Below are 23662 nucleotides of genomic sequence, written 5' to 3' on the forward strand. Positions count from 1 at the left end.
CCCGTTCGCGTTTCCCGTTCGCGAAACGTCCCATCGGAAGTTCGTCCATCACTAGTAATAAGCACCTTTCCGCTGACCGCCCTGTCAAGCGAGGCATGGACATTGCCTTCCACATGCCAGTAGAGAGCCAGAATCGCCTTCCATGAGAAAAAGTGGCGTTTGGGAACCTGCCACTGAGGAACCGCACATTGCAACTCACGGAAGGTGGCCGAGTCTACCAACTGAAAAGGCAGCAGTTGAAGTGGTAGCAATTTAGCCAAGCTAGCATTCAACCACTGGGCATGTGGATGGCTGGGAGTGAACGTCTTTCGACGGTCCAGCAGCTGGGGCAGGGAAATTTGCCTGGTATAATCGGACATCGGTGTACCGCTAGCAGATTGCCCGCAAGTACTTGGCTGTGACACACCTAATTCTACACCTTCATTCCTCTCAGTGCAGGTTTCAGAGAGGACAAGAAGATATAGTGGGGTTGGAGATCCCAGCTGATGAGGATCAAGGAGAGGTCCGCTTTGTTCTTTGGTGTGGGTTTTTAAGGTGCGCTTGCCAACGAACTGCATGGCAGGTCAACATATGTCTGGTCAAGCATGTGGTGCACAGGCGGAGCTCTGCGGTATGATTCAGTTGGTGTGCTGCCCTTAAGTTGGCTCCTGGAGAGCATCCTGCCTCGTTGGAGATATGCCCCCTCCTCCTCCTCCTCTCTCCTATCAGGTACCTACGTGGAGTTAGTGACCTCATGATCCCCTCCCTCCTAATTACTGGAGCAAACCTGGCAGTATGCTGCAGCTGGTGGAACATGACTGCCAGATTGCTGTCCTTCTTGGGCATCCCCTCTCTCTGGGCTCATGCTACTGCCTTCCTCTAGCTGGGTATCATCAACAGAGCCTTCAAAATGCTGGGCATCCTCCTGGAGCATGTACCCAACACTGTTCTCAAACAGTTTGGGGGACTCCTCAGGAGGAGGACATGGTGGGGCTAGGGACTGATGCCATTGAAACGAGGGAAGAGGCCGCGTTGGCAGCTGCTTTGCCAGTGAGAGAGGATGAAGAGGATGAGGAGGGCTTGGTCATCCACTCTACCAAGTCTTCTGCATGTTGCGGCTCAACACGTCCAGCTGCCAAAAATAAGGACAAGCGTGTCCCATGACCACGTGCTGATGAGGATGCACTGTGTCCATGACCAGCACTGTTGCCTCTAGACACAGAGTCTGCTTGCCCTCTTTTATTGGCTCGTGACTGTCTGCCTCTCCTTGTTGGCCTTCCAGACAAACTAATGGCCTGCAGGGAGATGAGAACACCAGCAATTGGGGTAGCTTTAGGTGCACACTGAGCAGATGACACAGTACACCGACTAATTACTGCAGCTGCCTGCCTCTGGTATAGGATCTGAAGAACACCAGCACAGGAGACTTCTGCCACCCGGGAAATGTAGATTAAAGAAGTAACAATTTCATGCCTGCATTTTACTCTCTTTTGTGAGTGTTTTTAATCCCTTTATTACAATAAATTTGTGTCAACTATCTGCTGCACTTAGAGGGTGTCGTCTCTCTTTCTTTTTTGTTTTGATCCAATTTTAGAGCCTCTTCTTGCTTTATGGACTGGCTGCCCACAAGTGCTCAACAACCTGTAAAGACTATTTTATAGACTAATGCCTTTTAAGTGTATTGCGTAACATTGACATTGGGGTAGCTTCAGGTGTACACTGTGCAGGTGGCACAATTCACCGACTGTAACTGCTGCAGCTGCCTGTGGTATAGGACCAGAACAACACCAGCAATTGGGGTAGCTTCAGGTGTACACTGTGCAGGTGGCACAATACCCCAACTGTAACTGCTGCAGCTGCCTGTGGCATAGGACCAGAACAACTCCAGCAACTGGGGTAGCTTCAGGCGTACACTGTGCAGGGGGCACAATGCACCGACTGTAATTGCAATAGCTTCAAAGGAAATTAAGACACTGTCTCTCCGTCTATCTGTCCCTATGAGCCGCAACAAACTACGCAAGGCCACCATGCAGGCAGCCTTATTTAGTGTGGGGCCCTAATTGGCCACAGGCGATGCTGCAGTGCATTATGGCCCGTGAGCGCCACTCGAATTTGGCGCGAGTGGCCCATAATGTTCTGGTTTTGCCAAACGGGCGAACAGCCGGTGTTCGAGTTGAACATGGGTTTGACTCGAACACTCAGCTCATCCCTAGCAGAGAGAAATATAATTTTGCCCCTGCACAAATGATTAGTAAGACCTCATCTGGAATATGCAGTTCAGTTTTGGGCACCAGCTCTCAAAAGGATATGGGGGAACTTGAGAAAGTGCAGAGAAGGGCAACCAAACTGATAAGAAGCATGAAGAAACAATTTATGTCTGGAGGAAAAGAGATTCAATCCAAATACAGAAAGGTTTTTTCACAGTAAGAGCTGGGAAAATGGGAAATAGACTCCCGCAAGAGCTAGTTCTGTCCAGCTCAGTTGATTGCTTTAAGAAAGGCCTGGATTATTTCCTAAATGTACATATTATAACCGGATACTACCATTTATAGGTAAAGTTGATCCAGGGAATATCTGATTACCTCTGGGGAGATCAGGAAGGAATTTTCCCCCTGCTGTAGCAAATTGGTTCATGCTTTACTGGGGATTGTTTTGCCTTCCTCTGGATCAACTGTGGGTATAGGCTTGTGTATACTGTATATGATTTTTTTTTTTTTTAGGATTTTTTTCCACTTTTAATGGTTGAACTAGATGGTCTTTTTTCAACCAGACTAACTAGGTAACTATGGACACCAGATGGAACTAACAATCTAAGGAAGTAAACATATTAGACACATTACGGGGATTATTTGTGACAGCTGTCGGAATGCTGAGACATTCACATTACAGATTTACAAGAAAAACCTTTGTAATGGGTTGTCTTAAATAATTTGATCTAATATTTTTTTTAAAGGGTAATGTTTGATCTAATATTTTGTCTGAAAGTATGTCAACTGGAGATACAAAAAAGGCGTATGTTTACACAGCTTCCAACATCTATACATACCTCTTTAAAAGGAAGTACATGGTCTCCTGTGTAAGGCGTCTTGAATTAATTTCATCCAGATCCTCAAATGCTTTCTCTACTGCTGCATAATTCTTATGGACGAGACTCTTAATAATCTTGAAGAGCTTAAAAAAGTAATCAGATCATATACATAATCTATTCTTAGGTTGTGATATACAGTAAATCATATAAATCTAATATCATTTTTTATATCAGAAAAGGAGGATTTTTGAATCTACAGATCACTGCTTGAAGAATGGAAACAGAGCTTTCGACCTCTAAAAGCATGCTACAAAAAATAACTACCTTCTGGTGTTCATGGGGTCAGTCGACCTAGGGGGTAGGAATTATAAATTCAGCCCTGGTCCTCAATATCCCAAGACAAATCTGGAAGGCAAAAAGGCTACCTAGAACGTTCGTGTTTAGCTTTTCAAAATGCAGTACGTGTTATCTGGGATGTATGAACAAAAGTATTGCTTCCCAGAACACTTGTGTTTAGATCTTACTGCTTTGAAGCAGGTTTGGTCATGTTTAGTCATGTTTACATGCATGTAGCCGGATGTAGATTTTCTAATCAAACCATATGCAGAATTCTATTTTCTCTAAACACAACTAAACTGACTGCACTAACACAGGTACATACATTTAAATGGGTTCATAAATGACCTCTAAATGAATATACAGTATTTATCGGCATATAACACGCACTTTTTTCCCCCCTAAAATCAGAGGGAAAGTGGGGGTGTGTGTTCCCCACAATTTTTAACCCTTTCTGCCTCTTTGTGGCCACGGGGGTATTTTCGGCGCACTCGGCCGTTCCCCGCTATCTTCGGCCGTTCCCGGCTATTTTCGGTCGCACTCGGCTATTTTCGGCCACACTCGGCCATTCTCGGCGGCTTTCGGAAAGCTGAAAGAGAATAGCTGACTTTGGCTGAAAATAGCCGAGAGCGGCCGAAAGCCGCTGAGAGCGGCTGAGAACTACCGAGCCCCGCCGAGATACACAGGACAGCCACTCTGTTTTTAAATGACAAAGCCACAGAAAAGACTGCAAATGACTACTGAGACTAAATGCAATCCTGCAAATGACTGACGAGGCTAAATGCAAGGCTGCAAATGACTGACAAGGCTGCAATGGAAGGCTATAAATGACTGACAAGGCTGCAAATGACACTGACAAGGCTGCATTGATGGGCATTTAAATGTAAGTTTTTTTCCTTAAACTTCCCTCCTAAAAGTTTTTTCTTAAATTCCCCCCTAAACTTGGGGTGCGTGTTATACATCGGCACGGTAAATACATGTTTGACAGTGCATAAGGCCTAGTGGTGGAAATAGTTTGGTATGACTTTTCACAACAAAATCATTTTATCATTTTTTCTGAGAAAAAATATGGATTCTACCACAACTGACCTAGGCTTTCCCAAATCCACTCACCTGGCTGCAATACTAAGTTAATTTGGTTGTAAAACTCTGACATGAAAAATAAACGAAGCATATCCTCCGAAAGTGTGTACTTGCCTCAATTCAAAGCACAGATTGTGATTTCTGTCTACAGTCTTGTTCCTTGGTTATCTGTCACTTCTGGCAGGTTATATCTGCTCCAAGTAATCAAGGGGGAAGGGGAGGGGAGCCTATGATTTCCAGCTTCAGCTGTGCATGTTTCCCTATAAAATTGTGTAGAAGGGTGTGTGTCCATTCCCTCCACTCAGGTCTCAGATTACAGTCAGCTCTCCACTCTGAACTGTGCAGTGTGTGATGTCAGATCCCTGTCCCCCACCTCTGGAAGCTCAGAAAAGCTGTATAAATTATGCACTTTAAATAGCTGTACAGGGGGAAAGGCTGCAGATAAACAGGTACAATTGATGTAGAAGGATTTGTTTAATCTCTGTGTATCAACTGAGGCTAGTCACTTCACTGGGTATATGTAAGGGTTCACAATCACTTTTATTGGCTTCAATACTTCCTAAGTTACTGACTTTAAGCATGAAAATAGATCTGGAGTTTTGACCTATCTTTGACTTTAGTGACTGCATGCCTGCTTTGGAACAGTGATTCACAAAGTATTAAAGTCAGAAGATTTACATGTCAGTTGCACAAATAGTATTTTCAGAGGTAACCCAGGACTATCAGAACCCTATTCCTCACAACACAGATTTTGTTAAACTACTCTTTAATGAATCTTTTATAACAGAAGTAAAGGATTGACATTTCTGACCATGGTCTTCTAAAAATGAAACTTGCTTGGCTGCCCTCTAAGGCCTCATGCATATGGGTGGTTTGGCCTGTCGACATCACAGCTCACCATTTTCAAGGAATCTGGAGACACAGGTGCAGCCTTCAGCCCTGCTGCCTGACAAAATCTATGATAGGCTGAATAAAGCTGTGGTTTGATGATGTACCGAGTAGTACTTGCATTTAGGGCCATATGTGTTCAGGAAATTATGAACCATTTCGCTCTAAACATGTCTACCACTTGGGACAGCATTCAGCGACAGAGTATTTTAGCCTGTCATAGATTCTGACAAACTGCTGGCAGCAGGGCTGAAGGCTGCACCTGTGCCTTCTGTGCACCTGAAACCATTGAGATTTGATGCCGAAGGGCCAAAGCACCCATGAGCATGTGGCCTAATTGTGTGTATAGGTTAAACGTTGTATAGAAATAATTATATGCTAAAAGGTGTCATTTTGAACTCTGCTTTTGGGATTAACCCTTTCAACATTGACAGTGATAATGCATTTTGTATAAAATCTAAAATTTTAAAAAGTCGAAATAGTTACTTGTTCTGGTGTTCGTCCACGTCCATGCTCTTTTTCCTCTTCCACTGCAGACATTCCTACCGACCGTTCATCAAATAAGCTTGGCACTCCCCGCCTTTAAAGAGAAAATATGGTATTACTGGCCATGTTTATAACATAATAATACTAGGATACATTCACTTTAGAAGTTTCCCTCAAGCAAAAACTGTTAAGAATTAGAACCCATGTTAGGTTTTAAATGTTCTCTATTGCTGAGATTGCCAATCACTTTAAATTCCACATGTGCATCTTTACAACAGAGATGCCATTAAAATCTATGTTTACAACTTGTGTCAGATTTGCACTGCTGCCTGTGTCTTCAGAAAGATTTTGCCACAAGTGACCTAACAGTGACAGAGACAGAAATAAAAGCTCCTATCCATTCCCATTTTAGTAGTTCTTCTTAGTAAGTCGGTTTGAGTGCCCAAATACAGGTTAAAAAAAAAGTCCCCATGTATGTTTTTTCTTTATCGTACATCATGGGACACAGAACTATAGTAATAATGTGGGTTATATAGGCCACCTTTAGGTGATGGACACTGGCCCACCCTAAGACAGGAAGTTCACTCCCTATATAACCCCTCCCATTACTGGAAGTACCTGTTTTTTCGCCAGTGTCTTAGGTGTTGGTCTCGAGTAAATATGTGCTATGCAGAGGCTCCACTGGAGTATTCCTTGCTGGAGCAAGCCTTTGCAACCGGATCCATCCAAAGTGTCTTTTCAGGCTGAATTGGATGGTACCCGGGCCTCGTGGTGGAAGAAATGAGGTTTAGCCTGTAACGCTTCTCTTTTTGAGAGTTGGACCCTGGGATCCAGTGCTTTGTTTTTTTCAGCCATAAAGCTTCCTGGCAGGGTGCTATATGGGTCCAAGGGAGTGGAACCCTGATTAAAAAGGGTCCTTGAAGGTTTTTTTAATGGAGCCCACCATTAGGGGTGAAGATTGAGTCTGTTTGGTTTTATCACAGAATCCTGTGGCAGGATAAGGTAAGTGGAGATTGCCAAGGAATTAAAAATTTTCTTATGGATTTTCTCCTTTAAAGTAAATATTGTCATGCCTAAAAGTCGCCACCGGGGGCTGTAAAGAGCATAATTGGTTCATGCTTCCCATATCTCGCTCTGTGTCAGCAGAAGCTGCTGGTTTCCTCCAGCCAAGCAGTCCCAAGCCTCTGGTAAGATGTTGGAGGTTTTTTCTTTCCAAAAACGCCCCCCACCTGGACAGGAGTTTCTCTATCCTCTCCAGGAATAGGCAGAGGGAGTCAAAGATGGTCGGTGGTATGCCGCTCCGCTACCTCTTCCACGGCCTTAGCAGCAGCGGCTCTCCTTCTCTTCCTCCTGCTCTCCTCCTCTCCACCATCCCCCCCACATGCCGATCCAGTCAGATCATAAACACTCTTTTTTTGAAAAGGGGGGCGCGGTGGGAATGCTCTACAATGCCATCCTCCCCTCTTCTCCCCTGAAAGACCCGGGGTGGCTAGTCAGGGTGAGCTATCGGGTCCGTCAAGCAATTGTTTTCAACGTTTAAACCCCGATCTATGTTACTGAGGAAGTTTTAGCCGCTTTTAATCGCATCTGCCCAGTATAGGAGAAAACGCAACGGGTCCCCTTCTACCGCCCAGGACCCTTAAACAGAGGAATAATGGGCAGGAGAGGATGAATTCACTAAAACCTCCTCAGGCTTTGCGTGCCTTTCCTGTCCATTCTTTGCTGGAACAGCTTATGTATTCTGAGTGGGTTCACCCAGATAAGCATTTTTATCCTCCCAAAAAGTTGTCGGGACTTTATCCTATTGAGGAAAAATTCACTAAAAGTGGGATATACCAGCAATTGACGTGGCTACATCCTCTGTGGATAAAAGTTTGACTTGTCCGGTTGAGAACCCTCAAATTCTTAGGGATCCAACCGATAAGAAATTGGAATTTCAACAATTTTTCTTTGGCAGGTTCAGTGACTTAATCTGCAGTGGTACAATTGGTGTACGTCAATCCTTGAGGGACCAGTTGAGACAGGTGCTCAAGGTTATCCCTGATCAGCAGGCCCAGGATTTAGCCAAGCTGCCAGGAGCTTTATGTTTTTCAGTTGACGCTATGAGAGATTCTATTCTTCAGGTCTCATGCCTTATGCTTGGGCTGGTGTATATGCATAAAATATTATGGTTGAAAAATTGGTCAGCCGAAGCACCATGCAAAAAACTCCTGGCTGTTTTTTCTCCTTTCTGTGCTGAACGGTTGTTTGGGGATGCTATGTACTATGATTTTGGACAAATACATCCACAAAATTTCAAGTGGAAAAAGACCCTTTTGCCAGTTAAGAGAAGGAATAAACATCCCTCATTTAAACAGGCTCCTTCTCCAGGACCAGGGGCATCAGCCTCCAGGCAGTCGCGACAGCCTCCACTGTCATGTTCAAGAGGTAAACCTCAGAGTCAACCCCAGAGACAAAAGAAGTCATGGGGAAGGAAACCTACAAGACAGAATGCTAAAGCCTCTTTATGAAGGGGTGCCCCCATTTGCTCGAGTGGGGGGAAGACTTCTGCAGTCATCAAGAGTCTGGCAGGAAGAGTTTTGAAACAGATGAATGTTCTCCACAATAACTCTAGGTTTCAAACTATAGTTCCAAGAGTTCCAGTCTCCTTGTTTTCTCAGCCAAAGATCCAGAGAAAAAGAAGTCTCTCTTTCAAGCATTAGACTGACTTTTTTCTCAAAAAGTGATCATGGTGGCCCCCATGAAAGAGCAGGGGTTGGGGTTTTATTCAAACCTTTTCGCCCTACCAAAACCAAATGGAGATGTCAGACCCATTTTAGCTCATTAAGATTCCTGAAATAACGCTCTTTTCGCATAGAATCAATCCGATCAGTTGTCTCCATCCTACAAGGAGGAGAACTTCTGGCGTCAATTGATATCAAGGATGCATACCTGCATGTGTCTATTTTCTCCGCTCGTCAGAAATATCTACGTTTCGAGGTAGAAAAGCTCAATTTTCAGTTTGTAGCTTTGCCTTTCGGTCTAACTTCTACACCCCAAGTGTTTACAAAAGTTCTGGCCCTTCCTCTGGCCAGATTAAAGGCTCAAGGTACAACAATTATAGCATAACTAGATGACCTGCTCTTGATAGACCAGTTGGTAGCCCGCTAGACCAATGCATGGTCACCACAGTCAACTTCCTGGAATACCTAGGTTGGATCCTAAACCTAGAGAAATCATCTTTAAAACCATTAAGAAGACTAGAGTACTTGGGTCTGATCGTAGATACAGCCCAGAAAATTGTGTTTTTGCCCCAGGCAAAGATCAGTGCCATAAAGGAGCTGGTTCAGGTGTTCAGGGCGAAGATGGATCCTTCTATTTGTCTTTGCATGAGGTTGTTAGGAAAGATGGTAGCTTCATTCAAATCTGGTTCTTATGCTCAGTTTCATTCAAGACTGCTGCAAAACAGTATCCTATCTGCTTGGAATAAGAAGATCCAAGCTCTAAATTTTCCAATGCGCCTGTCTCCAAAGGTGCGCCTTTGGTGGTGGATAACCAAAAATTTGCAGAAAGGGAAATAATTCATACCAGTTCCCTGGAAAGTGGTAACAACAGATACCAGCCTTTCAGGTTGGGGAGCAGTCCTGGAGAGGCGACTGTCCAAGGGAAATGGTCCAGAACTGAAAGGACCTTGCCCATCAACATTCTAGAGATTTGGGCAGAGCGCTTGGCCCTGAGGGCCTGAACATTCAGGTTGCGTAATTGTCCTGTCAGGATCCAATCTAACAATGCCACAGCAGTGGCCTATATCAATCACCAAAGGGGCACCAAAAGTCATGCAGCCCAGGGAGAGGTGAACCATATCCTAGCCTGGCAGAAAAGCATGTGCCATGCATATCAGCAATCTTCATTCCAGGGATAGAGAAGACTACTTGAGTCACCAGCAGTTGTTCTCGTGGGGATGGTTGCTTCACCCCCGACATCTTCCTTGCTATATGCCAAAGATGGGGGTCCCGAATGTAGATCTGTTTGCGTCCAGGTTCAACAGCAAAGTCAACAACTTTGTGTCAAGAACAAGGGATCCACTCGCATGCGGAACGGATGCCTTAGTGACCCCGTGGGATCGGTTTTCACAAATTTATGCCTTCCCTCCTATTCTACTGCTACCACGACTTCTTCTTAGGATCAAGCAGGAAAGGAAGTTGGTAATTCATGTGGCTCCAGCATGGCCCAGAAGATCTTGGTATGCAGAGATTGCAAGGATGGAAGTAGGGGACCCATGGACCCCACTACCACGTCCAGACCTGCTCTCACAGGGACCAGTATTCCATCCTACCCTACAAACACAAATTTTAACGGTTTGGCTATTGAAACCCACATTCTGAAGAATCGTGGGCTTTCAGGGTCAGTGATATCTACCTTGATTAATGCAAGGAAGCCAGCTTCTAGAGTCATTTATTGTAGAGTCTGGAAGGCATATGTTTCCTGGTGTGAATCCAGGGGTTGGCATCCTAGAAAGTATGTCATAGGTGGAATCCTTGCCTATCTGAAAGTAGGGTTAGAGATGAAGCTGGCCTTGAGTACATCAAAGGCCAAGTCTCAGCATTATCTATATTGTTCCAGTAACCACTTGCTTCACATTCCCTGGTCCGTAGTTTTATACAAGGGGTAACGCGACTTAATCCACCGGTTGGGTCACCCTTGAAACCTTGGGACTTGAATATAGTTCTGTCAGTATTACAAAAACAGCCTTTTCAGCCAATACAACATACTTCATTGATCCTTCTGACAAGGAAGTTAGTTTTTCTGCTTGCCATTTCTTCTGCAAGAAGGGTATCAGAGTTGGATGCTCTTTCTTGTAAAGAGCCGTATTTAATTATTCACAAGGATAAGAAGGTATTGCGTCCCTATCCTAGCTTTCTGCCAAAGATAGTGTCAGGTTTTCATCTAAACCAGGTTATTGTTCTACCTTAATTTTTTCCAGAACCCTGTTCTACAGAAGAAAAGTCGCTACATTCTCCCTATGTAGTGAGAGCAGTCAAAGTCTACTTGAAGGCGACTGCTCAGATTTGAAAAACTGATGTTTTGTTTGTGTTGCCTGAAGGTCCTAGAGAAGGACAGGCAGCATTGAAATCTACTATTTTTAAGTGGATTCGGCAAGTAATTGTTTAAGCTTATGGTTTGAGGAGGAAGATTCCACTTTTTCAAATCAAAGCGCACTCCACCAGGGCTGTTAGTGATTCATGGGCAGTGCATCACCAAGCCTCCATGGCTCAAATCTGCAAGGCCGCAACTTGGTCTTCAGTCCATACATTCACCAGATTCTATCAGGCGGATATAAAAAGGCATGAGGATGTCGCATTTGAGCACAGTATGCTGCAGGCAGCAGTATAGGTCCTCAGGTCTGATGGCACCCTATTTTTGTTTGTGTCTAGCTCCCCTCAGTTAGAATTACTCTGGGACATCCCACATAGTTATTACTATGGCTCTGTGTCCCGTGATTTACGATACAGAAAATAGGATTTTTAAAACAGCTTACCTGTAAAATCCTTTTCTTGGAGTACATCACGGGACACAGAGGTCCCTCCCCTCTTTGGATACATGTATATTGCTTTGCTACAAAAACGGAGGTACCCCCAGTAATGGGAGGTGTTATATAGGGAGTGAACTTCCTGTCTTAGGGTATGCCAGTATCTATCACCTAAAGGTGGCCTATATAACTCACATAGTTATTACTATGGCTCTGTGTGCCACGATGTACTCCAAGAAAAGGCTTTTACAGATTAGCTGTTATAAAAATCCTACTTTTTCACATGAACTTAAAGCAAACCCCAACATTTAACCCCTAATATTAACATGCAAATATTAACTTTGCCCCACCCTTAAAGTAGAACTATGCTTACTGGTTGTTTTGTAAATAACAGTAATTCACATATTGAACTTTTTCCCCTGCAGCTGAAAGCTCGCATGCTCACTTCCTGTAATCAGGAGACAATGCTGCTTCCTCTGTTTCTAAATGCCTCCATTTTCCCCTTTTGCATTGTACAGACTACAATGTTCCATCATTACATCATTGGTAGAGTTGCTCCTTTATCCAGGAAAAACCCGGCATCCAAATCAACACAGAAGTCCTGCCAAGACTCTGCCCACTCCCCTCACGATCGGCCTACAATCCCCCACCCATGCTTCACCTGCTCCCACCTATGTTCTGCCTACTCCCGCATATGCCCTGCCTATGCTCCGCCTACTCCAGACTATCTTTATACAGCCTGTTCCTGTCTATTCTACCTTTAACTGAGAGCATTGCTGCAGCAGCACTGGCAGTCATATACCTTTGATCATGCTGAGGCTATGTTTTACATAACACACACGCAGCACACACCAACCCAGCTAGATGGGCATGTGTTATGTAAAATAGACTAAGTATGATAGAAAGCATAAGTAGTCATGGGAAATGCGGTTCCCTGTGGGAGATGCAGAAGCTAGCACAGTGAAAGGAAATTATGTGCTAACTCTGCAGAACTCCTCCCACCATCACTTGCATTATCAAGCATAAGAGACCCCAATTTCATCTATATGGTAGTATAATCTCATTTGTTATATTTATTGCCATGTGTAACTTTGAGGTGTTTATATAAGGGTTTACTAAAACTAGCATGCTGCATTTAGTTATACTTTATATGTAATTGTTCAGGTTGCAGAGCAAAGCAAATTGTTCACCCTTTTGGGGGCTCCAGAAGCTTACTTTCACCTTCCCTTCATTCTTGTCCAACTCCGTTTGACTGCCAGAGTTGAAAAAAAAAAAGGTACTTTCAGGTATAGGAGCATGAGACTTTTGCGCTATCCTTCTATATCCCAGCACTGGTTCTTGGTAATTTGTAACTCAGCACTGTCATGGGGTGGGTTAAAAGCTACAAGTTTTAACCTGAAGTTTACAATCGTCTTCCTCTCTAGTTCCCACTGTTTAATGAGCAAGGGAGAAAATGGATGGCAGGTATACGCTTCTATTGGGGCCACCAATAAACCTCTTGCAAAGCATAGGTTCACTTTAGTTCTTAAGTATTAACATAAACACTAACAAACCCTAACCTCAACCCTAATACTTAACCTAACACCCTTAAATGTAACACTGATTTGTAACATTAAAGTAACTCCTGTAGCAGCATACTTAACTTATCCAGTGAATAAATAATTAGTATTAAAAGTTGCTGCAGCATGTTATTGGCACTGGAAACTACAAAATGTTTTGCATTACATATTCCACCTTAAGCAACCAACTTGTTACAGTTCTCCACTTGTTACAGTTGATTATGGCACATTTTCCTAAAACAAAATATGAGGAAACCCTGACATAAATGGTCTATATTGCCTAATTAATATGAGCGTTATACAACTGACATTAATGGAAACCTCTGTACCCATGTCTGACTGTTCTTAATAGTATATTCATGCAACCGACAGCAGTATAATAACATCAGGTGACATGAGCATGTACAGTGGAACCATTCTTCATAGCAATAAAAGGCAAAAGTGCTGTATAGTCCTCGGGAACTGGATGTATACCCTAATGAGTTTTATCTTTGCTTCACTGAGCAAAACGGACGCCTTGAGAAGGCCAAATGCTGCAAACCTCCCAGGCCTTTGTCCGGAGGAATGGCAGGCACTTTGCATCCCTTTAAAAAAAAAGGAGGCCATTCCAAGTCCTGATGAGTGATGTGGATTTTGAGGGCGACCTTGGGTCATACAGAACTAATCAAGCGAAAACAATACCCCAAATTTGCCTGACAGACACCAAGTATCTGAAGACTGTATCAAAAAGAATTAGGAATTGACAAACACACACCCAGTGCCAAAGGATCAAATCTTGAAGGTGGTGGGATTAAAATTATTTATTCATTGTTAATTTATTTATTTATGTATGTGCAAATATCCTGCAGGTGCTGAGGAAACGCTGAAAGGAGTTGGTTTTAGAGCCAGGGCTAATATGTTGGTCCATTTAACTCATTCTTATCCTTAAGGCGATCAAAACATTGGCATTTATGAAGCTTGTGGAAGTAGAAAAAACTTGTAAATAAATGCGCAAGAACCAGAGATTTTGTCAAGACTGTTGGGCGGAGAGGCCATTAGGGTATTAGCTGTTCAGTGTCCAGCCAATTAGCAAGTGAATGCTTATGTCAATACAAGAATAATCCTTATGTGATTTCACATATAGAAAGGTATCCATTGACGTAGATTGTCTGTCAATTTCTTGATTGGATAATGTTACATTATCTAATAAAGCTTTTTTAATAGAATGATTATTTAGAATTATGATTATGATAATGTATGATTGAGAAGTTCGTACTAAAAAGGAAAATAATTATTAAGATCTATTAAGGTACCAATATATGCCCCATTTGTGAACAAGATTTTGTTATTTTAGATCAAAGCTGCCAATAAACAGGGACATTCCTGACATTTCAGGATGACAAATATCCAATCAGATATCAAGCAGCTGTGATGCTCAATGTTCATTGGAATACATGTGTGCAACATCCAATAATTTTCAATTTCTGAGTACAATAGCGTGAAATTAACATGAACTCATGAAAACAGAAATATTTGAGCTGCCATTGCTAACTTATTTTTAAGGCTTCAGGCTGATCCTGGATTCACTATCTACTAAGTCCTGACCTGGAACAAGCTTACGAAATAGGAATTCAGACCCTTAAGACTTTACTAGCTGTATGATTGTTCTGAATCTGATTGACTAAGAAGTAAACCTAGGACAGGATGGGAGCCCACTGATCAGCACTTCTTAATCTTATTAAAAGCCTGCTACTACAATGTAATCTTGCTTCGCATGAAGCAGCTGTGCTTTAAAGTGTAACTAAGGGCAAAACTTTTTTTTTTCAGTTTTGGATAGAGTGGAGAAGGGTTAAGACACCTGTCAGGGTATATTGCTGTATGTGCCCTATTAGGGACATTCACCCTCACTATTTGTCCTGTTTACTGTTATCATCCAAAGTAAAAGTAGAAGAAAATCCCAAATTTTGGTTTGACATCACAACACTAATAAAGGGGGATAATCCAATGGGAACATTAGTTCTGGTGACCATAGTAACACCTTCCCTTACTTTGGAGGGATTTCCTCTCACCTGTTTTGACTATGGGAAGTGAAATGAAGGGAAATCTCCCCAATGGGACACAGATGAAAAAAAAATGGATGGGGGGTATAACCCTCTCTCTTAAGCTATCCAAAATTAAAGAAAAGTTTTGCCTTTAGTTACACTTTAATGGCCACTGTTAAAAAGTTTTTTGTTTCCAATTTTTAATATTAATTTCTAGAAGATATTGAAACAACAGAATTTTATAAAATATGTTTTCAGCTTGATTTACAGACAGAAACATTTTATGTGCATAGCATGACTTTGCTAGTGAGTGGGCAGAGAATGAACATTGGGATGTTGACCTGAAGCTGATCTCAGTGGGGATTCCATGTAGACAGTGACCCCAGAGGACAATCAATGCAAGAACTCAACAGGACACAAGATGAGCCTGAAAGTGATACCCAGATGATTTCCTCACAGAGCTTTGTCCTGCTATTCAACAAAGACACACTGCTGTCAACATCCACTTCTTTTTTTGGCTACTACTAAATACTTTGATTTATAAAGAAAAATTCATACATATAAATCATATGCTTCCTAATATATTGGCCTCTTGTCCTATGTGGCAATTTTCTGCTTTCTCTAAATTATAGAAAATCAAGTTAGGGCATTAGTGGTGATAATGAAGAGGAATGATGACGACAAAAAAATATTACTGTTTGTAAAATAATTAGAAATGGTACCATATCTGTCTGGTGCAACGCAGAGCTCTAAAACTAGGTACATAGTACGTTTCTAAAAAATACGTCTGCATCAGTAGGAAGAACCGTGAAAAATCTGGATATGAAAGTGTTTAAAGGCTACTTTATTCTTTTATAAGGTTATACTATCAGGTTATAATAGCAAGAAAACATTAGTTTGCATTTTTTTTACAATGTGTAATAAGCCTGAACATATCATGGATTTCCTATATACTCAATTCTTTCAATTTTTTCCCTAACAAATAATTACTTAGACTTAATAGACATGTCAGCCAGGCAAAGAGCTCCATTATTGTAACCTAAAGCAACAGCCTTACAACAGAATAATCTCTTTTACACAAACTATTTTCAAATTTTAGTAGTCTTTTGTGACAATGCATACATGATATATTATATGAGATGATTGTATTTCTGCTGATGATGGGAGTAAAATGTGAGACCAATGCAGGGAAAAGCCCCCTCTCTCTCCTCCTGCCTATACGCTTAGATAACAATGCACAGGATTTACAGCGAAATACAGTGCCTGATTTACCAAACCTTGTTTGCCTTACCTGCAGCATTAAGTGTGCATTAAAAAAAAATAATAATAATTCATTAACAATATTTACTATGTGCCTGGATATGGGCGTGCAAGCTACAATGTACAGTACATACATCCTGTAACATATGTATCAATAGTGGGAGTGTTTTTAAAACTGTTTTTCTCTAGTGTTTGAATGCTATGCTGGAGCTTTTATATGTGAATTTCATGTAGGAGCAAAACCCCATGAAGTGCATACTGATAATGCATTCTGTGCTAGAGATATCATAATGTTCAATGCACACTGTGGCCAGAGCAAGCATGTGTACAGTACATACTTTAATATGTGGCTTAAAATGGAGGCTCCATTGATAAATACTCATACATGTGATGGTGTCTTTTTGACCTAATGCCTTGCTTGGTGCATGTGCATTTTATTCCTTAGTTAGCATTCATGGTGCTTTAACCACTTCAGCCCCGGAAGATTTTACCCCCTTCCTGACCAGAGCACTTTTTACAATTTGGCACTTTGTCCCTTTAACTGGTAATTGCACAGTCATGCGCTGTCCTTTTTTCCCCACAAATAGATCTTTCTTTTGGTGGAATTTGATCACCTCTGTGGTTATTATTTTTTGTGCTATAAACAAAAAAAAAGTGACAATTTTGAGAAAAAAAAACAATATTTTTTACTTTTTGCTATAATAAATATCCCCAAAAATGTTTTAAAAAAAAAAATTCTTCATCAGTTTAGGCCAATATATATTCTTCTATATATTCTTGGTAAAAAAAAGAAATAAATCGCAATAAGTGTATATTGATTGGTTTGCGCAAAAGTTATAGCATCTGCAAACTATGGGAAAGATTTATGACATTTTTATGGCATTGTTATTATTGTATTTTTTTACTAGTAATGGCGGCGATCTGCGATTTTTATTGGGATTGCGACATTGGCGGCAGACAGATCGGACACTTTTGACACATTTTTGGGACCATTACCATTTATACAGCAGTCAGTGCTAGTATAAAATGTAATGAGGGTATTCCTACAGTAGATATGAGAGAGCCTCTGATGTCTTTATGTTAGGAAGTGTCTGATTGTCCAAAGATATATTTAGTGTTTGGGAGTTAAACTAGCTAACTTTAAGGCCCAATAGAACCACTGTCATCTTGATAGAATCTAAAGCTTATGACACACTGGTGAGTTTCCTCCAGCAACAAAATTGGTAGCAAAGGCAGAGAAGGAGCTTTGTTCCCTCTATGATTGAATAAACTAGTGATGTGTCGCTTCCTCGCTAGCAAGGAAGTTTCTACAATGTTCTGTCCAATGTGTGAATAACACAGTAGAAATAAGTGAGTTGTTTCCTTGCCATCAATTTGCAGATTGTCATAGACCTAAGGACAAAAATAAGGGGTCACACAAAGTATGATCTAGAATGTTGATTACTCAGGAATATCAGGCCATTTGAACTTTTAGCTGATGGAAGCAAGTTATTTCTATAGTTAGAGGTACTCTTCATCACTCAATGAAGTTAGTAGAGACAACGGACATTATTTCTCAGCTTGGTTCATTTTTAACTTTGGTGCATGCGTGGTGAAAATAATGTTACTAAATAAATGGAATGTATTTTCCAATGCTTTGAAAAACCTCTACAAGTGATTACAGATGCTTTTATATGGTCATTAAAAGGCTACAGTTCACCTCTACTCTGTTGGATTGTCACAGATGGGCCTTAACCTGTTGCATCTCTTTTGATTATTGATCCATATAGGAGGGGGAAGTCTGTCACCAGAAAAAAAGCGAAACATAAGATGCTTGGTGAAATAACGATAAGTTGCCCGATAACAAAGGTGAATAAAGAAAGAATATAAACACTAGATAGAGGTTAAAAGAAATGAACAATTGTTTGTATGAAAGAAAGATCATTCATACAAAATATTTTAATTAGACATTATATGTTAGACTTGTTTCTAGAAAACTCAATTTGTGGAGATGAACATTTATATCCATAAGATAAACAATCTTTTCACATCGGGTTTCTCATCTGATGGCAAGTGAATGATCGCACACAATAGCCATGCACATTTTCTGTACCTGAAAGCATCACTTCATTCACATCTGCCACTATCCATAGTTTGTGAATGAACAATTTTTGCAACATGAATGAATGACTTGTATAGCGCTACCTATGCGAACTGAATCGCCTCAGGGCGCTTTCTTGCCACCAGTGTCCATCTGAAGCTTTTACACGGTCTTTTAACCTGTAGGGTCCTGACACACCTACAACATTGACATACACATACACATATTATGGCCAATTTTTTTTGGACAGGGTCTAATTAACCTACCAGCATGTCTTTGGAGTGTGTGAGGAAACCGGAGTACCAGGAGGAAACCCACACAGGCACAGGGAGAACATGCAAACTCAAGGCAGATAGTGTTGTGGTCAGGATTTGAACCAGCAACCCTATTGCTGCTAGGTGAAAGTGCTAACCACTACACCACTGTGCTGCCCTGTGAATGATTGTTAGTGCTAAAATCTTTCATGCAAAAGACCTGTACCATACCTGGTGAGCTTTGTCTATTGTCTGTGGCTAAGCCTTATAGTGGAAACGGGCAAAAAAATGACAATATGATGCACTCTATCCCTAGCATTAATACAACTGTTTTGGTGTTTCTCCTGTAGCGTGGAATTACTATCTATTAATCCTGCCAGTAGATCTTATATTTTTTTCACTTTTTTAGAACATGATCACAACGCTGTTCTTTCTGTGCTAAAATCTTGAGCAGCATTGTCACTTTGTGGACAAGGTAGATAGACTTATAGTTTAAAATGGACTAGGTAAGCAACAAACAAACACCACCTTATGTAATTGCAACAACAGTACTTTTGCTTATTTTGTAAAATAAGGTTTATATCATATGAACAAAAGTAGACTGTTGTAAACACCTACGGCAGTCTTATATGGTTTGTCCCAACTCTTGTAACTGTCACTTTTCTTGACAGCTTGGTCTGTATGTAAATGTGGGAGAAAAAATAAACAAAGATGTAAAATAAAAAAAGGAAATGGTATGCTGAATACCATCATATGGGTTCTAACCACATACATTTATCAGATAACAATAAATCGATAAACAGTTGTCTTTCAGTTCAGGGTAACCCAGGTGAACCAAAACTTGCCTTCATACTCAGCACAAAAGCAATGCTTAGGAGATACAATCCCAGGGTGTGCATTGCACATTAGGAAGATTACACTTTTCTTTTCATGCAAGGTAAAAAAAAAGCAAAAAAAAAAAAAAAAAGAAGAAATATAAATGAGATGCAAACTTTACATTTAAAATGGCATTGTTCTTCGACTAATCTGGCCACCATCCGAGTGGTGATCTGGCTGTTAGATAAAAAGGAGAAGAATGGAAAACATTGGCGAGGATTGAAGCCAGGGGATGAATGTGGAAATGTAGAATGATTGTTTCTTTTTTTCCTGTCTTTCAGCTGACGGTTGTTTCTGTCTGTTTTTTTTTAGAACTGATCCAAGGGGACAGGGAAAGTCAGTGTGGGGAGCTCTAAGGAAGACCCCTTTCTACAGCTGCGGCTGAGAGGATTAAAGTGCTTCATATACAAGGCAACATTACACAAGTAGCCTTTGAACAAAAGTCATGGATACTATTAATGATATGGTAATCCTTAATCGAGCTACCTCCCAGTAGTGATTATACTGACATGGGAAGAATATATAAGTCGGGGATGCATCCCACAAACAACACTGTTCTATTGTCCTGGCCAAGCTTGAGCAGGACTAACTTTAGTTGCATCTATAGCGTCACTTTTCTCCTCTATGTATAGAAAGAACAAAAATCTGAACCTAAGACTGGATTTGCTTCCTGAAAGTTCCCACACACATCTTGTGTCATTTAGAAGGGAACACATCCCTGACAACCTTCAGGATTGATGCCTATCTGAGAGCCGGACCACACAAAGGTTACTTTTGGAGGTCTGGCGGAAGATGATTTAATTGCTCTACAATCATTCATCTCTTTTTCTACAGATTTATGTATTGAAAATTAAGAAACCGAGTAGCAAGTACTTTTTTCTTCTGGATACCTGTACATTCCTCATAAATATGGCCGATTAGATAGTGTTTCTTTTTAAGTAAAACTTGCAGCTGCTCTTCAAACACTGGCTGTCCATCACCCGGAGAAAAGCCTATGTCAACATTTTACTTCCATTCTCCTTTCTAAAAAGAGTAAATATACTACATGGAAAGGGGCGTTAGAACAAGGGTAAAGACATATTGGGCGGATTTGACAATGACAACAAAGTTGATCCTCAAGCAACAGCGGTCAGAGAACCAACATTTAATGTAGATTGAACAGTAAAAGCTATCTTTTTAATACAAATTGTATTATACAAAGTAGCAATATCAAAACTGAAGGTGTTTGGAGTAATATGCACCTAGGTCAACAGGACCAGGAGAAAAAGAATATTGTGCATCAAGATCAATAACACAGCAGATCCCTGGGCAAATGTAAATATACAATGATTTTTGTAAAGCATGAGGAATGGATCTAAGGCCCCTTTCACACTGGGGCGGTGCGGGTGCCGGCGGTAAGCGATGCTTTAACGTCGTTTTAGCGGTGGTATTCGGCCGCTGGGGGGGGTGGGTTTATCCCCCTGCTCGTGGCTGAGAAAGGGTTATAAACCACCGCAACGCGCTGCTGCAGCGTCGCTTTGCCAGCGGTATAGCCGCGCTGCCCCAATGATTTCAATGGGCAGGAACGGTGAAGGAGTGGTGTATACACCGCTCCTTCACCGCTCCAAAGATGCTGCTAGCAGGACTTTTTTTACTGTCCTCGGGCTTTCATACTGGAGTGTGTGGAGCGGCTTTTTCAGGGCGCTTTGCAGGTGTTATTTTTAGTGCTGTAGCGCCTGCAGAGCAACCCAGTGTGAAAGGGGTCTAAAGGAATCCAGAAAGTTTGCACTTTTAAAGAGGAAGTAAACCCTGATGGGTTTACTTCCTCTTTGTTTCCCTGCAAAAGGTAAAGCATAATGGACTACTATGCATCGCATAGTAGCCCATTATGTGTCACTTACCTGACACAGGAGCCAGCGATGTTACCGCTGTCCCCTCTGATTGGCCGGAGCCGCAATGACATCACTCCCGCACATGGGCACGGGACCCTCCACTAACGGCATATCGCCATTAGCAGCGGCACGCTCAGTGTGCCTGCGCACCGCTGCCTATGGCGCATGCGACATGTAAACAGCGGTGCTCGTCTTTTTACAAATATCTTCTAAACCATGTAGGTTTAGGAGATATTTCTTGGACCGAGTTATTAAAGTGGTTGTAAACCCTTACAGACCACTTTGACCTACAGGTAAGCCTAGACTAATGCCGCGTACACACGGGCGGAATGTATGGCCTACTTAGTCCGCCGAAACACATTTCAGCGGACAGTCCGCTCGTGTGTGGGCTTCAGCGGACTTTTTCAGCGTGCAGTCCGGCGTACTAAGAATTTCGTTTTTTTCGAAATTCTGTCCGTCGTACTCGCATTTCGGCGGACAATCCGGCCGTGTGTATGCAAGTCCGCCGTACTTTTGAAATGAGCAGACTTTTCCAGCCCGGAGAAAAGTCCGCTCATTTCGAGCGGGTATCCAGGTAGGCGGGGCCCGCGAAGGAGACGTCGCTGGCCCCGCTGCCTGGTATGGACTTAAAGGGGAACCCCAACGCCGAAAAAAATCGGCGTGGGGGTCCCCCCCAAGTCCACAACAGACCCTTGTCCGAGCACGCTACCCGGCCGGCCAGGAAAGGGGGGGGGCGAGCCCCCCCCTTCCTGAGCCGTACCAGGCCGCGTGCCCTCAACATGGGGGGTGCCTTGGGGAAGGGGGGCCGCGCGGCCCCCCCACCCCAAAGCACCTTGTCCCCATGTTGATGAGGACAAGGGCCTCTTCCCGACAACCCTGGCCGTTGGTTGTCGGGGTCTGCGGGTGGGGGGCTTATCGGAATCCGGGAGCCCCCTTTAATAAGGGGGCCCCCGGATACCGGCCCCCCACCCTATGTGAATGAGTATGGGGTACAATGTACCCCTACCCATTCACCTGTAAAATAAAAGTACAAAAAAAAACACAACACACGAGATAAAATACTTTATTGCACAGCTCCGGGGGTCTTCCGTCTTCGGGGGTCTTCTCGCCGGACTCCTCCGCTATCTTCTTGTAGCTCTTTTGCTAGCGGAGGAGTCCGGCTTTCTTCCTCGCCGCCGGCCTCTTCTCCCGACTTCGGGGTCTTGTCCCCCTCTTCGGTTCTTCTGCCGGGCCACCGCGCCTTCTTATAGCTCTTTTACAGGCGGTGGCCCGGTCTTCTGTCGCCGCCGCCGCCTTCCGCTCTTCTTCTTCTTCTTCTTCTTCTCCTTCTTCTCCAGGAGATGTTGACTCGACGCTCTCTCCGACCACAATGCCAGGGCCGTACTGCGCGGCCACTTATATAGGGACAAGGGGCGGTGTCACATGGCTTTATGTCACATGGGTTGGTCACATGGATTAATGTCACATGGGGACTATGACATCGTAAGGGGGCGGGGTCACCATGTGACACCAACCCATGTGACATAAAGCCATGTGACACCGCCCCTTGTCCCTATATAAGTGGCCGCGCAGCACGGCCCTGGCATTGTGGCCGGAGAGAGCGTCGAGTCAACATCTCCTGGAGAAGAAGGAGAAAAAGAAGAAGAGCGGAAGGCGGCGGCGGCGACAGAAGACTGGGCCACCGCCTGTAAAAGAGCTATAAGAAGGCACGGTGGCCCGGCAGAAGAACCGAAGAGGGGGACAAGACCCCCGAAGTCGGGAGAAGAGGCCGGCGGCGAGGAAGAAAGCCAGACTCCGCCGCTAGCAAAAGAGCTACAAGAAGATAGCGGAGGAGTCCGGCGAGAAGACCCCCGAAGACGGAAGACCCCCGGAGCTGTGCAATAAAGTATTTTATCTCGTGTGTTGTGTTTTTTTTGTACTTTTATTTTACAGGTGAATGGGTAGGGGTACATTGTACCCCATACTCATTCACATAGGGTGGGGGGCCGGTATCCGGGGGCCCCCTTATTAAAGGGGGCTCCCGGATTCCAATAAGCCCCCCCGCCCGCAGACCCCGACAACCAACGGCCAGGGTTGTCGGGAAGAGGCCCTTGTCCTCATCAACATGGGGACAAGGTGCTTTGGGGTGGGGGGGCCGCGCGGCCCCCCCTTCCCCAAGGCACCCCCCATGTTGAGGGCACGCGGCCTGGTACGGCTCCGGAGGGGGGGGCGCTCGCTCGCCCCCCTTTCCTGGCCGGCCGGTTAGCGTGCTCGGACAAGGGTCTGTTGTGGACTTGGGGGGGACCCCCACGCCGATTTTTTTCGGCGTTGGGGTTCCCCTTTAAGTCCATACCAGGCGGCGGGGCCAGCGACGTCTCCTTCGCGGGGCCCCGCCTACCTGGAGACGCGCTCGGACTTTCCTCCGCGTGTGTGGGTGAGTCCGTTCATTTCAA

General features: G+C 43.3%; 1 protein-coding gene across 1 annotated transcript in view; it reads right to left on the reverse strand.

Annotated features, from left to right (window-relative positions):
* The window catches only part of LOC143975198 (EF-hand calcium-binding domain-containing protein 6-like), a 159004-nt gene that overhangs the window by 29516 nt on the left and 105826 nt on the right, over positions 1–23662 (reverse strand). The window contains exons 14-15 of the mRNA XM_077477308.1: positions 5801–5894; positions 3026–3150 (exon numbers count right to left, since the gene is read on the reverse strand). Of these exons, the coding sequence (XP_077333434.1) occupies positions 3026–3150; positions 5801–5894 (219 nt within the window). The remainder of the gene's footprint in view (positions 1–3025; positions 3151–5800; positions 5895–23662) is intronic.

Source organism: Lithobates pipiens, unplaced genomic scaffold (assembly GCF_037356315.1).
Source record: "Lithobates pipiens isolate NorthernLeopardFrog02 unplaced genomic scaffold, aLitPip1_a1.2 Scaffold_13, whole genome shotgun sequence".
Taxonomy (NCBI): Eukaryota; Metazoa; Chordata; class Amphibia; order Anura; family Ranidae; genus Lithobates; species Lithobates pipiens.